The sequence below is a fragment of the Lepus europaeus genome, chromosome 3 (genome assembly GCF_033115175.1).
Source record: "Lepus europaeus isolate LE1 chromosome 3, mLepTim1.pri, whole genome shotgun sequence".
NCBI classification, from domain to species: Eukaryota; Metazoa; Chordata; class Mammalia; order Lagomorpha; family Leporidae; genus Lepus; species Lepus europaeus.
In genome coordinates, this window is record NC_084829.1 from 30,475,065 (window position 1) to 30,491,269 (window position 16,205).

Consider the following 16,205-nt stretch of genomic DNA (forward strand, 5'->3'; position numbering starts at 1 on the left):
GAGATGTTGAGGAAAGACACTTGCAAGTAGTAAATGCAACAAAATGGATGGACCTGGAAATCACTGTGCTAAATGAAATAAGCCAGACGCAGAAAGACAAATATCACATTCTTTTGTTATTTTGGAAGTTGATACATAGATGGAGTATAAGAATTGTTTTAAGGGCCCAGTGTTGCAGATAAAGCAGCTTCCTGCCATGCCTGCATCCCATATGGGCTCTGGTTGGAGTCCCGGCTGCTCCACTTCCAATCCAGCTCCCTGCTAATGGCCTGGAAAGCAATGGAAGATTGCCCAAATGCTTGGACCCCTGCACCCACATGGGAGACCCAAAAGACACTCCTGGCTCCAAGCTTCAGACTGGCCCAGCTCCAGCTGTCGCAGCCATTTGGGGAGTGAACCATTGGATGGAAGATCTCTCCATGCGTCTCCTTCTCTCTCTGTAACCCTGCCTTTCAAATAAATAAATCTTTTTTTTTAAAAGAATTGTGTTAATGCCATTGATTTGATATTTAGTTATAAATATTACTTTGCTGAATCATGTCATGTAAATAACAATACACCCTTCTTCCCCCAGATTATGATAATTGTCATGAATCCCTCACTCTGTGATGCTAACATCTCTGATTTCAAGAAAAAATAGTATATATGTGTATTCATATACTGTCTGCCTTTGAAGTAAATATGTCAAAACATTTTTTAAAATTGTGAAACAAATTTTAAAAAAAAAGAAAAGAAAAGAAAAACTCACAGCACTTCTGACCCCAAGTGCGTGGGGCTCTTTTCCCCTGTACCGATCAGAATTCTGGCTCTCTCACATCAGTTAAACTTCGTTCCAACTCTCACCACCGAGAGCACAGACTTCACAGGTTCAGTCTTACCAGACTGCCTGCCTCCCTACACGCGGGGGGTCTCCAGGGCACCACACTTCTAGTTGACTTGGCTAAACACTGGGCTTCCTGTAACTCCTCCTTAGGTTTGATATTTGCTAAAATGGCTCACAGAACTCAGGGAAATACTTTAAACACTTTATTTACTGTCACTGGTTTATCGTAAAGGATTCGCAAGAGCAGCCAGAAGCAGGGGTACACAGGATGAGGGCAAGGTCTGGAGGGGTCCCCATGTACCACGTTTTCCTCACACATCACAGGCACCAACCTAAGAGATCTCCAACTCTGCATGTCCAGGGTTTTAATGGAGGTTCCATCATTCAGCTATAGTCGATTAAATCATTGTTGGAAATTGACTCAGTCTCCTGGACCCCTCTCTCCTCCTTGGAGGCCAAGTAAGGCTGAAAGGGTCAAGCTTCTGATCACAAAATGAGGTCTTTAGCAGCCAGATCCCATTCTTCCAGAATCACCTCATTCGCCCAAACTCAGGTGTAGTCAGCCTTAGTATGATAACAGAAGGTATACCAAGGCACCAATCACTCAGGAAACCATGGGGTTCTAGGACGTATGTGCCAGGACCTAGGGATGCAGACCAAATATATCTTTATTGTATCACAATTTTACACAACCCCACAGCAAAGAATGGCAAAGGAGGATATTGTGGAGTAATGTGTTCTTTCTTTTCAATTTTTTAATGTTTATTTATTTATCTGAAAGCCAGAGCAGAGAGAGAGAAAGAAAGAGATCCTTCATCCAGTGGTTTATCCCCCAAACGGCTGCAACAGCCAGGGCTCAGCCAGGCTGAAGCCAGGGACCAGGATCCTCCTCCAGGTGTTCCATGTGGGTGCAGGTGCCCAAGCACTTGTGCTGTCCTCTGCTGCCCTACCAGGCACATCAGCAGGGAGCTGGGTTGGTGGAGCCGGGACCCCAACAGGTGCCCACACGGGATGCTGGCATTGCAGGCAGCGGCCCTCAGGCCCTGACAAGCCTGAAATGGCACCGTTGTTTGCAATATCCCCTGAGGGCTCCCCCGACATCAATGCCAAGACCAGACTGCCTGGAGGGAGACTGGAGGACAGCGCAGGGTGGTGTGGGGGGCAGTTGGTTTCCTGGCATCATGAACAGGTGCCACGGTCCTGTGATAGCCAGACCCCGAGCTCCACAAGCTGGGGATCAGAGTCCCTAGTCTGTGAGTGGACTCTCACCTCCTGCCACATTTATATCGAAATTGCCCAAACTTTTCTCTTCCCCATGAGCAAGCAAGCCGCACCCTGCACCTGCCAAAGTTCATCTCACCTTCCGTTCATCCTAAGTCAGGAAGTTTCATTTTCTTGGCACGTCAGAGTTTCTAGGAATGGTGAGTCTCTCTCCTCCTCTCCTGCAGTTTTACTGACACATGATTATATATAATTACCATGATTTAAAGGAGAACAATTCACCTGCTGAACGTTCCCCCAGGGCTGGAGCCCGCGAAAATGAGCTGAACTTGCAGCAAGAGAAATGAGGTACGATACTCAGAGCTCTCAGGGAGGGGGACTAGGTGAGGGGAGCCGCTGAGGGAACAGGTGTGGAGGCCCAGAGCTGAGGGAAGTGGAGTGGGGGGGCACTTCCTCCTTTGGGTCAACTTTACAGGTGGTGTGAAAGGAAGAACCAGGTGGCTTCAAACATTCCACAAGTCTCTGTTCTCCTGGTTCACCCTGGAAGGGCTGCTGGCTGGGAGAACGACCCACTGACAGGGCTGCTGCTGACGTTGTAATTGATAGTGGCTTAGCCACCAAGGGTGACAGAGTGAGAGACAGCAGTCCAAACACCTGCCAAGTTTGTCTCAATGACGGCAAATCAGAGAAGACTGGCAACTTGTGGGTTTATGATGGCCTGGCTTCTTGGACCATGGTCTTTTCATTTTGAGCTGTAAAAATATTCACAGAAAGTCCTCAAGAGGACAACAGAATTGGTTTTTGAATCACCTGCTTCCTCCAGGTGGATGAAAAATAACGATTTCATGTTTCGCAAACACAAGGAAACCAGAGTGTGCATACTAACTGATGAGATATTCCTGAAACTCAAGAGAATTCTGGTGTGTGCCATCCACGTCACCTGTTGGAAGCTGAGCATTGCCAGAAGCTGAGAACGGAGTTCTGTCCTCTAGGCCGGTCCAGGGCTGTCTCATTCTGGTGAGACCCTCGTGTCTGGGGCCATCAAGTGCAGCAGGGCTTGAGACAACCCCTTGAGGGAGGAAGGCCCAGACAAGAGACTGTGTGTGCAGTAGAGGCCATGCTTCCTTGGAGGGACCCCAGCCAAGATGAGGGCATCTGCCCCATCTGCCAGGAGCACCTGAAGGAGGCCACGAGCACCGAGTGTGGACACCTCTTCTGTCGAGGGTGCCTGACCCAGCATGTGCAGAAGGCCTTGGCCTCTGATGTGCTCTGCTGCCCCCTGTGCCGGAAGCCCTGTCCCGAGTGCATTCTGGGGACAGGCTTGGTCTGCCCCAGCCACCAGAAGAGGGCGAGCAGTTTCTGTGAGGAGAGCAGATGTCTTCTGTGTCCACAGTGCCTGGAGTCCCCTGAACACAAGTCTCATTCAGAGCTCACCATTGAAAATGCTATCAGCCACTACAAGGTAAGGCTGGGTCATCTCAGCCATCCCCCTGCCACCGGCTCTCTAAGTTACTCCTTCCTACCCCTGGCACCCCATGGAGGCTCAGTAATGGACATCTTTCCTTATTTCTTCTGTTTCCTCTTGTTCTGGACCCTTGCCTTTGCTCTGCTGCCATGCATTAGCATGAGTCTGTCTAAAAGTGGATACTGTCACCATGACGTCAGAGGCCCAGAAAGCATGAGCAAATGAGCTGCAGCAAAGAATGTTCTGGATTCTTTTCAACAACTAGGTAGTATTCAATTCCCTGGGTGTGCCATAACTGGACAGACATTTGGTCACTTCCAAGTTACTGTTTTGTTTTGATATTACACAGCATGCTGCCCTGAGTATCCTTCAACATTCAAGAGGACTTAAAATGTTTGTGAAAATTTTGTACTCTATCCCAAATTCCATTTTTTCACAAACTTTTGGAGCATGCGTGTATATTCTGGAGTATTTAGAATACCTAAGATAAATTTTGGTGAAAGTAGAAAGCAGAAATCTAACTTTATTTTTTCCAAATTATGGTCAATTTGTCCTCTCACCATTTATTGAATATCTCATATAATTCTGCTGATTTGCATACCAACTTCATAATATACAGACACATGCACTTACTTGCATATTTTCTTGATTTGCTGGTTTTGTTCTTCTATTTATTCCTCCCTGTGTGTCAAAACATATCAAATATTGTATCTTTAGCAGTATGTTTTAATATCAGGAAGTTCTTAAACCACATTTTTCAGAATTTTTGTGAATGCTCACATATATTTATTTAGCTCATTAGTTTGAGATTATTTTATCAACATTTCCCTCCATTCCAGACCAACTGGTATTTAACTGAACAGAAGATTAACAACATTCTCACCATAGTATCTTCCTATCCAGTAGTGAAGGTTGAATTTCCAAAGTCTTTTAGAATTTGACTTTTGGAGAACATTGTTATCATATAGGAAGACAAAGAGCGGAGTCCAGATTAGGGGTGACTATGGAAAGGTGAAGAAATGATTCTGAAAGCCAAAGAGGCAAAGTCCTCTTCAGTTCTGTACCCTCTGGGTGCAGCATCCACTGGAGAGAGGGGAGGGAGGGACTTTCTACCTGCTGACGAGCCTGGTATGAGATGATGAAGCCTGTTCAGCTCTGTACTTTGTACAGGATGTCATGCTAGGCATTGTGGGAAGTTCAAGCATGATTCATAATCTTTCTTCTAAAGTCTACCTTTAATAATGACAGGGAACTTAAAACAAGACAATGTCAATATTTGTCCATTTAAGAGAAATGGATTGGATGTTAGTGTAGCAATTAAGATGTTGATTGGGACACCCACATCTCACATCAGAGTGCCTGGATCAAATCTAGTGTAGACCTGGGAGACAGCAGTGATGCTCAAGTGACTGGATTCCTGTTACCCGTGTGCGAGACCTGGATTATTAAAGTTCTGGCTTCCTCATCAGGCCCTCGTCCAGCCTTGGTCATTGTAGGCATTTTGGGAGTAAACTAGCAGATCAGAGCTCCCCCTCCTTAAACAAATAAAAATTAAAAAGAAAAAGGAAAATGTGCTAAGGAATCAGTGATGAACAAATCAGATGCCATCTCTGTTGCTGAGAACTTGTAGTTTAGCAAGGGAGACAGACAAATAAGAAATCAGATGAACTACAAGTGTTTCATGAGGTGGGAAGAAAACAAACAAGGGTCTGAGATGGAGAGTGATGAATGACTCTTTTTATTTTTATTTATTTATTTTCATTCTACTTGAAAGATAGAGGCAGAGATGGAAACTTATCTGCTGGCTCATTCTCCAAATGCGCACAACAGCCAGAGGACAGCCAAGCTGAAACCAAAATCCTGGAAGTCAGTCTAGATCTCTCATGTGGAGAGCAGGGATCCAAGTGCTTGAGCCATCACCTGTTGCCTGCAAGGGTCTGCACTAGCAGGAAGCAGGATTGGAAGTGGAGGACCTGGAACTCAAACCAGGCACTCCGATAGGACGTGCAGGCATCCCAAATATCATCTTAATTACTATGCCAAAAGTCCACCCCAAGGGTGACCTGTGTTAGTATGGTCTGAGAGAGCCTCACAGAGGAGATGACATGAAAGCTGAGACTTAGAAGAAAAGAACTAGATCAGTACAAAGACTGCGAAGGGGAACACACAAAGACATTCAAGTCTGGAAGATATTGTTATATTTGAAGATTTTATCATTAGAATTTGAATTGACAAGATTTGCTGACTTATTGGAAGTCATGAGTGAATGAAAAGAATGAAAAGTGACCTTATATTTTTCTGGATAAGAAACTAGATGGGTGATCTGAAAGATAAGAACTGGGGAGAACAGGTTTGGATGAAACATTAATAGTTTCATTAAGTTGACGTCAACAAGCTGAAGCACATCAAAATAGGATCTTAAATATCTAGTTGGACAGCGACTCCGGATCTCCAAAGAGAGTCTGGGGTAGTATTTCCAGGACCTTGGACAGGGGGGCCAGAATAACGATGACTTAAATCCAAAGGAGTTGATGCATTGTCCCCAGGAGAGTCTGGAAACAAGTTCTAAGGGAAGTTTCTGGGAAAGGTCATTGTTTGAGATTAGGGCAGAGGGGCACCCAGAAAAGGAGGCTTCAGATGAGCCACCTGGGGACAATGTTGTAGCACAGGGGGTAAGCTGCCATCTGCAACGCTGGCATCTCGTATCAGAGTGTGGGTTAGAGCCCAGCTGCTCCACACTTCCAATTCAGTTCCCTGCTAATGCACCTGGGAAAGCAGTAGAGGATGGGCCACGTACTTGGGCCTCTGCCACCTGAGTGGGAGACCCAGATGGAGCACTGGACTCCTCTCCTGGCTTCAGCCTGGACCATCTCTGGCCATTGCAACCATTTGGTGAGTGAACCAGCAGATGGAAGTCTCTCTCTTTCCCTCTCCCTCCTTCCCCCCCCCCACTGCCTCTCTCTCCCCCTTTCAAATAAATAAATATTAAAACAAGCAAAAAGAAAAGATGAGCCATGAGAGAGGTAGGAGAAAAACAAGGAGACTGATGTCCCAGATGCTGAGAAGACTGTGGGAAGAAGTGACCATGGGTTGCATTGAGATCTGAGCAGTCTGTAGATGGTAGCAGAGAAGCAATCATTGCCTGGAAGAGGAACACATTTCTGAAAAGGAGATTATAATGGTGGACCCTGTGTGTACTTGTAGATGTTGCTAGCGTGGTTTTGAAGTTCACTTTTCTTAGGAATTTTCACCATGTCTAATTACTTCAACTAGATTTTGTAGATTAAATAGTGTAAATTGTGTCCTTTTCAAAGGAATTACACAATCGTTCCCCAGGCTCCAGAAAGACTAAACAATTTGTGATGCTACAAACTCTTATTTGTATACCTGTTTCCCTACCACCCACCAGCGTTGTCTGTTGCTTTAAGGTATCTTGCTGGTTTAGTATAATAGTTGTTTCACTTATTATGAAAGCTGGTGGCAAAATTTTTCCCCATGAAGACTCATTATCTGTATTTTCCTTAGTATCATGGCATAAATTCTACATAATTTCACCACAGTAGTTAATATTTTATATATTGAGCCATATTAGTGACTTTTTAAGATTTATTTATTTATTTATTTGAAAGTCAGAGTTACACACACACAGAGAAGGAGAGGCAGAGAGAGCAAGGTCTTCCATGCTCTGGTTCACTCCCCAATTGGCTACAATGGCCAGAGTGGAGCCAATATGAAGCCAGGAGTCTGGAGCTTCTTCCAGGTCTCCCATGTGGATCCAGGGGCCCAAGCACTCGAGCCATCTTCTACTGCTTCCCCAGGCCATAGCAGAGAGCTGGATCAGAAGTGGAGGAGCCAGGACTTGAAACGGCGCCCAGATGAAATGCTGGCACTGCAGGCGGCAGCTTTACCCGCTACACCACCGCACCGGCCCCTCTCCCATATTAGTGGTGTTTAATCTGTGTTTTTTCTTATTCTCTTATTTATTTTCCTTTTAATTACATGTCTAAGGAAAAAATGAGTTTATATTTAAATCAGTACTATTCATTTTAAACATCTAAGCTCCCTTTAAAGATACTCAGAAAATTGTCTAATACACTCATGCTGTTCCGTTTTTTATTTGTATTTATTTATTTTCATTTGATTGGAAGGCAGGGAGACAGAGACAGAGATATCTTCCATCTGCTGGTTCATTCCCCAAACTCCTGCAGCAGCCAAGCCCAGAGAGCAATCTGGGTCTCCCACGGTGGCAGGGACCCAAGCACTTGCTGCCTCAAAGGTGCATTCGGAGGAACCTGCATTGAAAGCAGAGCCAGGACTGAAACCCTGTCTATGATATGGGGTGCGAGAGTCCTAAAGCAGGGTTTAAGTACTGTGCCAAATATCGACTCCTGTTTTATTTTTAAGATTTATTAATCCTAAGCTTATGTGGAATTTTTATTTTATTTTATTTTATTTTATTTTATTTTATTTTATTTTATTTTATTTTTTGACAGGCAGAGTGGATAGTGAGAGAGAGAGAGAGAGACAGAGAGAAAAGTCTTCCTTTTGCCGTTGGTTCACCCTCCAATGGCTGCCGCGGCCGGCGCATCTTGCTGATCCGAAACCAGGAGCCAGGTACTATCCTGGTCTCCCATGGGGTGCAGGGCCCAAGGACTTGGGCCATCCTCCACTGCCTTCCCGGGCCACAACAGAGAGCTGGACTGGAAGAGGGGCAACCGGGACAGAATCCGGCGCCCTGACCGGGACTAGAACCTGGTGTGCCGGCGCCGCTAGGTGAAGGATTAGCCTGTTGAGCCACTGCGCCAGCCAGCTTATGTGGAATTTAATATACTCTGTTATGTTAAGGATGACTCCATGTTGGTTTTTGTTTATTGTCATGTCCAGTGGTTTCCAAACATTTCTATAAGAACAAGTCCTTTCTACATTTATGTGCTGTTTCATAAATTAAATTCTTGTAATAGTGGAATTTGCTTTACTTTTGTCCATTGGTTATTTTCTCTGTTCTAGCATTACTGTATGCTTGCTGCTTTATGGCTTATATTTAAATCTAGCAGCATCTTCAGCAATGAATAACCATTTGCAACTTGATGATCTTGTTGACTGTCCTTTCAGACCCAAGCTTTTGCACAATTATTTCTGACTTTTACAGAGCATTTCCTAAGATTTTAGCAGTTGTCACATTAAATTTGTTGATTGCTTTAAGAATCATGATTTGAGGAATTTATTTCATTTTCTCAGTTGTAGTTTGTGTCTGTGTTTCTGAATCAGATATTAAATTGTTTTTGCTTAAATCTCAAGTGCCCTGATTCTGTTGAGGGTAGCTATGTATTTTATAATATTTGACACTTGGTATCTGTAGACTCAAATGAGAATCTCGTTTAACTTCATTATTTACTCACATAGTCTTTAAATTAATTTCCTAGCATTTTCTAGTCATGATCATGCAAGTGACATCATACTTATCTATATTTTGGAAATTGTTCTGTAAGGAGAATGCATTGTAAGAATCTCTTTTTAAAAGTTACTATATCAGAGAGAGATATTTTTTGTCTGTTAACTACTTTTTTATACATTTAACAAATTGAGAAAGAATTTCAATGTTATTATAGGTTCTCACATTTCATCACTACTTAGTGCCCTTTTCTCGTCAAAATAATAATTTTACTGTGAAACCACGTTTTACCAAATGTCTGGTAGGATCACAAAATTTTAAAGTATTAATTAAGACAAGGCAATGCCTTAGACAATAATCTATATTTCAATTTGAATATTTTTGGTAGGTCAAAGTTTGCAAAATTTTGTTTTGTTAATTCTGATGAGTGCCTTATTCACATTATATGTACCCAAATATTATTTTAATGTAAAAATTAGTGAATTATTATTTTCAAAAATATTTATTTTATTTATTTGAAAGACAGTTACAGAGAGAGATAGAAACAGAGAGAGAGAGGTCTTCCATCTACTGGTTCACTCCCCAAATGGCCGCAATGCCTGGGGCTGGGCAGATCTGAAGCCAGGAGTCAGGAGCTTCTTCTGGGTCTCCCAGGTGGGTGCAAGGGCCCAAAGACTTGGGCCATCTTCCACTGTTTTCCCAGGCCATAGCAGAGAGCAAGATCAGAAGTGGAGCAGCCAGGACTCAAACTGGCACCCATATGGGATGTCGGCACTGTAGGCTTTAACCCACTATGCCACAGCGCTGGCCCCATAAATAAGTATTCTTTAAAACCAGAAGACTTGACTTTACTCATTTAAGTACTCTAAATGGTACGTCTGCAATATCTTCAATCGTGTCATGTATGTCTCTTTACACCTGCTATTTTTGCTTTCTTTTTTTCCTTTACAGTGCTTGTAGTTGAGTTTAAGCCCTTTATTAAATTTTAAACTGCCAGAAGATAAGACTGTGGCTTTTGGAACTGGACTTTCAGAAGCCGTTCAATTTTGACAGGAAGAAAAAGAGAGCATTCTTGGCTGGGGAAGGAGAGGAAAAGCCCGGAGGAGGGCGGTGCTGGAGGGCTTGTCCAAGGAGCTCTCCTCATTCCTGTTTGCTGGAGTGGAGGCCTGGGGAAGAGAGCACCGGAAATGCCCACTAGAGAGCCTTGGATGCTGGGTAGAGCTTGGGCTTATCATTGCTGATGAGAAGCCATTGAGAAGGGAAGAGCCACACAGATAAAAGATGAAATGGGACAGATTTCACATGGAGAATCCAGTGGTGGAACCAGCGGTCAGAGGGCAGTGGACTGCAGAAACAGAAGATGGGGTTGATGTCCCTGTATTGATTTTGAGCTGCTAACAGGACAGTAGGAGATATTCAGCTCCCAGTTGGAAACACGGGACTGACTGTTAGGGAAAAGAGTTGGTCTTGGAATGACAAGATCTGAAATCCTCAGATCGGGAAGCTAAGGGCATTGTTTGAGATAGGAAAGGGTTCAGGGAGAAGCCTCCAAGAAAGGCTTCTTCTTAGGGAAGAAATGGAGAAGCAAAGAAGCACCAGGGGAGGCCTGGGGTCCAGGAAGCCTGCGGGTGGGGAGGGACAGGAGTGGGGAATTACAGGGACTAAGAGGAGACCCGAGGAGGCCCCATCACTGGAACCACAACTGACCCCAAAATAAGAGGTTTCTAAAGAGCGACGAGAAGCGAGGCAGTGAAGGGTGGTGCGGGAGGACGCGACCCACAGATGCAGAGAGAGGGCAAAGGCGGGCGAGGAGCTGACCAGTTTGTGCTATAGGAGACCTGAACTTCTGCATTCTCACAAACAATTCCAAGGCCCAACCCGCAGGACTCTGAGTGACGTCACAGTGCCTAGTGAGTGCTCCTGCTCCATCTAGGAGCATCTGACCCGTCTCTGCCGGGAAATGCCTGCAGGAGCACCCACCGACGTGGCACACCTTAATAACTTCCTGGTGACATCACTCTCCAACCCTTACCCAAGCTCTGTCGCCAGGTGCCTTCTCCGACCTCTCTCCCACAGTCCCTGGATCCGGATTCTACCTGCTGACTCCTACCTGCACATCGCCAGTGATGTGGGTCTCTTTAACCAGAACACTCCTTCCGAGTGTCTATGCGAGGAAACAAGGCTAAACTACTCACCATTAAACACACACACACACACACAGTTACCACATACGACAAGGTCTACACCCTGCACCCATTTTTTTTTTTTTTACTTGAGGTGGAAAAGATTTAGTCAATGAAAGACATACCCTTGAGTTAAAGGTGTGTTTCTATCTTTAGCTCACAACTCCCTGTCTTGTTTTGTTTGTTTCCATTTGATCCCCAATTCTCTCAGCCTCATGAGAAACCACTTTAGGCATTTGTTGTCTCTTTATATGTAGCTGATGTAGCAAAACACATATTGCCGCGCTGTCTCTTGAAAATGGTTCTACCTCCCTAACAGTGATTTCTCTCGGGATTTTTCAGCTTCACAATGACGTGAAAACGACACACATTCAGTAACGATCCTACTTTGAATTCCAGTCTTTTCCAGCACACATCTGCCAGAGCCTGCTCTGGGCCCTGCCCCCACCCCACCCTACCCCACACACAGTGGACATTACCCAGGTGTCTAGTGTTTACTAATCTGATGGCTGTGGAACAGTATGTCATTGATGTGTTAATTTCTGCCTTTCTAATTACTGATGAGTTTGGGCACTGACTGTAGCTTTTTGTACTCCCATCTTCTATGAATTAACTGTTCATAGTCTTTGTATAGTTTTCTGTTGAGTTCTTGTCTTATTGTTGATGTGTAGGTTTTACTATCTCTATTCTACATATAAGTCTCTTGTTGGTTTTAGACATTCAAGTATCTCTTAACCTGTCAATTTTATTCGGTTAATTTTGTGCATGGTGCTGGCATCGAATAGAAATATTTAATTTTGATTTAATTAATTTTTCATGTAATGATTCGAGCTTTGGGAGTTCATTTAAGACATCTTTCTCTATGCCCAGGTCACAAATTTATTCTTTAACATTATTTTCTATGGGGGCAGCACTGAGGCATAGCGGGTTCAAGTTCTGGTTGCTCCACTTCTGATCCAGCTCTCTGATATGGCCTGGGAAAGCAGCAGAAGATGGTTCAAGTCCTAGACCCTTGCACCTGCATGGAAGAAGCTCTGGTCCTGGCTTCAGATCTGCCCAACTCCAGCCATTGCAGCCATTTGGGGAGTGAACCAGTGGATGGAAGATCTCTCTCTCTCTCTCTCTCTCTCTCTCTCTCTCTCTCTGCCTCTGCCTCTATGTAACTCTGCCTTTCAAATAAATAAACAAATCTTTAAAAAAAAAACATTATTTTCTACTGACATTATAATTTGCCTTTCACACTTTAGTCTTTTTTTTTTTAAAAAAATCTTTTTTTTTTTTTTTGACAGGCAGAGTGCATAGTGAGAGAGAGAGAGACAGCGAGAAAGGTCTTCCTTTTTGCCATTGGTTCACCCTCCAATGGTCGCTGCGGCCGGCGCATCGCGCTGATCTGAAGCCAGGAACCAGGTGCTTCTCCTGGTCTCCCATGTGGGTGCAGGGCCCAAGGACTTGGGCCATCCTCCACTGCCTTCCCGGGCCATAGCAGAGAGCTGGCCTGGAAGAGGGGCAACCAGGACAGAATCCGGCGCCCCGACCGGGACTGAAACCTGGTGTGCCGGTGCCGCAAGGCGGAGGATTAGCCTGTTGAGCCACAGCGCCAGCCTAAAAAAATCTTTTTAAGAAGATTTATTTATTTACTTTAAAGGTGGGGCGGGGCGGGGAGAGAGATCTTTCATCCACTGGTTCCCTCCTCAAGTGGCCACGATGGCCAGGGTTGGGTGAGGCTGAAGCCAGGAGCCTCTTCCAGGTCTTCCATGTGGGTGCAGGGGCCCAAGGACTTGGGACATTTTCCATTGCTTTCCCAGGCACATTGGCAGGGAGCTAGATTGGAAGTAGAGTAGCCGGGATCTGAACAAGCACCCATATGGGATGTGGGCACTGCAGGTAGCAGCCTAACCTACTATGCACAGTACCAGCCCCCACACTTCAGTGTTTAATCCATCTGGAGGCTAGCTTCAAGTGTGGGTCTAGGCAGGAATCTGGTTTTATTTCTGTACTATTGGGAGTTGTTTTCCCACGACCATCTTCTACAGGTTCTGTTCCTTGTCCCACTGATCTAGGTACAACTTTTCCCTTTTAAATTCCCTTCATAGGCTTGGGTCCCTCCCTGAGCTATTTTCTCTTTCGTTTTCTATTTGTTTCTTATTTCACCAGCAATATATTTATTACTATGGCTTTGAGTGCTCCTTTTTATCTGATAGAGCAAGTACACTTTGTAACTAATCAAACAAGGAAATAGAACAAGGTTTCCAGAGTCTTTTTTTGACAACTCCCCTTGCTTTCTTCACTTGGATTCAGTACAGTCCTGTGCAGATAGCAGTACTAGCTTTGTTCATTTCAGCTTCTCTCACAAGTTATTAAAGTCCTTGGGCCCCTGCACCAGCTTGGGAGACCTGGATGAAGTTTCTGGCTCCTGGCTTTGGCCTGGCCCAGCCCCAGCTATTGTGGTCATTGGGGGAGTGAACCAGATGAAAGATCTCTCTCTCTCTACCTCTCTCTCCCTCTCTCTCTCTGTAACTTTGCCTTTCAAATGAATAAAATAAATCTTAAAAAAGATATGAAGGCAAATTATTTTAGAAACAAATCATTCATCATATCTATAACTTTAGGGATATAGTTATCCATGGATTTAAGATTATATATAAGGTATGTATCTTATACATATATGTATATATATTTCACTAATGTGAAATAGTAATAAAGACCAGAAGATTGCATAGGACTTTTATATATTGAGAGAAATACACCTTGAACTCAAGTAGAACTGCTTCTGATATTGTTATTAATGTATAGTTTTCACAGGCTTTTTCAAAAATTACCCATTAATTTTCCCCATCATCATCTATCAGACAAACTCTCAAATGCCTTGCCCAAGCACGGTGGGTAAGCAGATTCGTACATTAGCCTCACCCTAGCTCGGGTCCTTCACATTCCAGCGAGTGCTTCCCGGCAGATGCCACCCACACCCCCGTCTGACAAGCAGGTGTCTGTCTCCTCAGGAACGACTCAGCCGCCGTAGCCGGAAGCTCAGAAAGGACATTGCAGAACTTCAGGGGCTCAAGGCTCAGGAGGAGGAGAAGCTGCGAGCTCTGCAGGTGGGCTGCCCAGAGTCCTGGGGAGACTGACCTGTGGTGTCCTCAGAGGCCCTCACTTCCCAATCTAGACACCCAGCTGTCCTTGGAGCAGCCAGAGATGGGAGGAAGATCAAAGAGGCTGAGAACCTGGGTGCTGGACTTGGCATCAGGGTTTGCATGCTGAGCCACCTGGGGAAAGTTAAATCCTTTGATCATCACGACTTACATGTTAAATGAAAACCAATCCTGCTCTCCCTGGCTCACCGAAAGGATCAAAGGAAACAAGTGTCTCATCAACTGAAAATTACCTCAAGCCATTTCTGTCTCTCTCTTAATTCCTCTTACTATTCAGGTGTTGACTCTCTCCTTACCTTATGAACTGAACAGGGCTGAAAGCAGGCAGTAGAAGGATATAGCTGTGTGTGTGTGTGTGTGTTCCCACCATGGTTGGCATCAGCGGTTGTTCCCAAGAGTGCAAAGTGTGAAGGGGAGGTGGTCCTGCCTTTCTGAGGAGCACACACATCTGTCTCTACAGACACTGTGACATACAGAGACAAAGCCATGAGGACTGAGAGATCAGCATTCCCACTCAGATACTCAGAGAGGCCGCGAAGGGCGGGAGGGGGCCACCCGATATTCTTAGGCAGCCCATTTCCTGTAATTCCAGGTAGACTGTGGGAACCATTGGCTGGAGGCTGAGCTAGGGAGCCAGTGCCAAGCCCAGGGACAGCTGGATGCCCTGTCTCAGCAGCAGCTGGACCAGCTGGAGGTGGCCAGAATCCTCAACCTCTCCAACGCAATAATGCAGCTCAGCAGACTGGTCACTGACTTGGAGAGGACTGTCAAGGAGTTAGACGCCAACACACTGAAGGTACATCCCAAGGCATCTCTCCAAACTGGGATTCTCTCCAAATGTCAGCAGCCTACCTGCCGCACCCCTCTAGGAAATGTAGGAGGGAAAGGCTCATGTGACATGTGGTGGGATTGGCTTCTCCAAGACCACATGATGCTACTGCAGCAAAGTGGGGTGCAGAAGAGGGGGTGCTATCTCTTCCAGTTTTGAAGATGGCACTTAGAATGGCCTCCACAAGGTGGGAAGGGAATTTGGATGTGAGAGGAGCCTGAGAACTGATTGTGATTCTGTCTCTCTCTTTTCCTAGAATGCCATTGACTTGTTGGACAGGTACGAGCTGTCACATCTTCTTCCCACATTGTGCACACACACAAAGCCACACAAGACACATGCATGGGTTCCATCAAGGTCAAGGACATCCACTGCTCCATTAACCTCTCCACCTTCACCTACATGGCCAGTGGAAGATCCAACAGGATATGAGGTTATGTATGAATTTACACAGCATTTCTTTGTTTCCAGGAGTGCTCCACAGAAATTAGAGGCTATTCATCCCATGCTGGAGAAAAGGGTCGGCAAATCATCCCTGGAGCCATTCTCAGAGTTCTGACCTGTCTGTCCCTGAGCCACCTCAGAACAATGCCGGCATACTCTTCGGCCATCCTCCAACTTGCCCAGGCCCTCATTACATTATGCAGTACTGCTTCAGACCTGCCATGTCCTCAGCATCCCCAAAGCCGTGCCCTGGTGCCTGACCCTCTGACATTTAGCTGTGGTCTCCTTCCCAAGCTGGGCTCCTGCTTGTGGCTCTCACAGAGTCCAAGACTCATGATCTCTGGGACCATTGGCCTGTGGACTGATGGCAGTGACCATGGCCTACAAGACCACACTAAAACAGTAACACCTAGGCATCTGAATGGCCAGGGCTCACCTGGCTCACCAGGGCTCACCTCAGCACATGGCTCCCAGCAGGTCAGTTCCTTCTGAGCTCTAGGGGCACCTGTTGTCTGTACCACCCAACCAGCAGGCACTCCTTCATGCTTGATTTGTCAGACGATGCTAGGGTACCCTCACGCTCCTCTGCTCTCAGTGTTCATGCCCTTGTGTGACCTCTCCCCCTCTGAATGCGAGTGGGAGCTATGACCTGTTCCCCATCAATGGGATACGGCAAAGGTGAGGGAGTATTGCTGCAGT

At 45.4% G+C, this 16,205-nt stretch overlaps 1 protein-coding gene across 1 annotated transcript; it reads left to right on the plus strand.

Annotated features, from left to right (window-relative positions):
- Window positions 1–3,161: 3,161 nt before the first annotated feature.
- On the plus strand, window positions 3,162–15,621 carry TRIM40 (tripartite motif containing 40). The gene is made up of 5 exons (XM_062187148.1): window positions 3,162–3,506; window positions 14,084–14,179; window positions 14,826–15,029; window positions 15,319–15,341; window positions 15,534–15,621. The coding sequence occupies exons 1-5, from the start codon at window positions 3,162–3,164 to the stop codon at window positions 15,619–15,621; spliced, it is 756 nt and encodes a 251-aa protein (XP_062043132.1).
- Window positions 15,622–16,205: the final 584 nt, after the last annotated feature.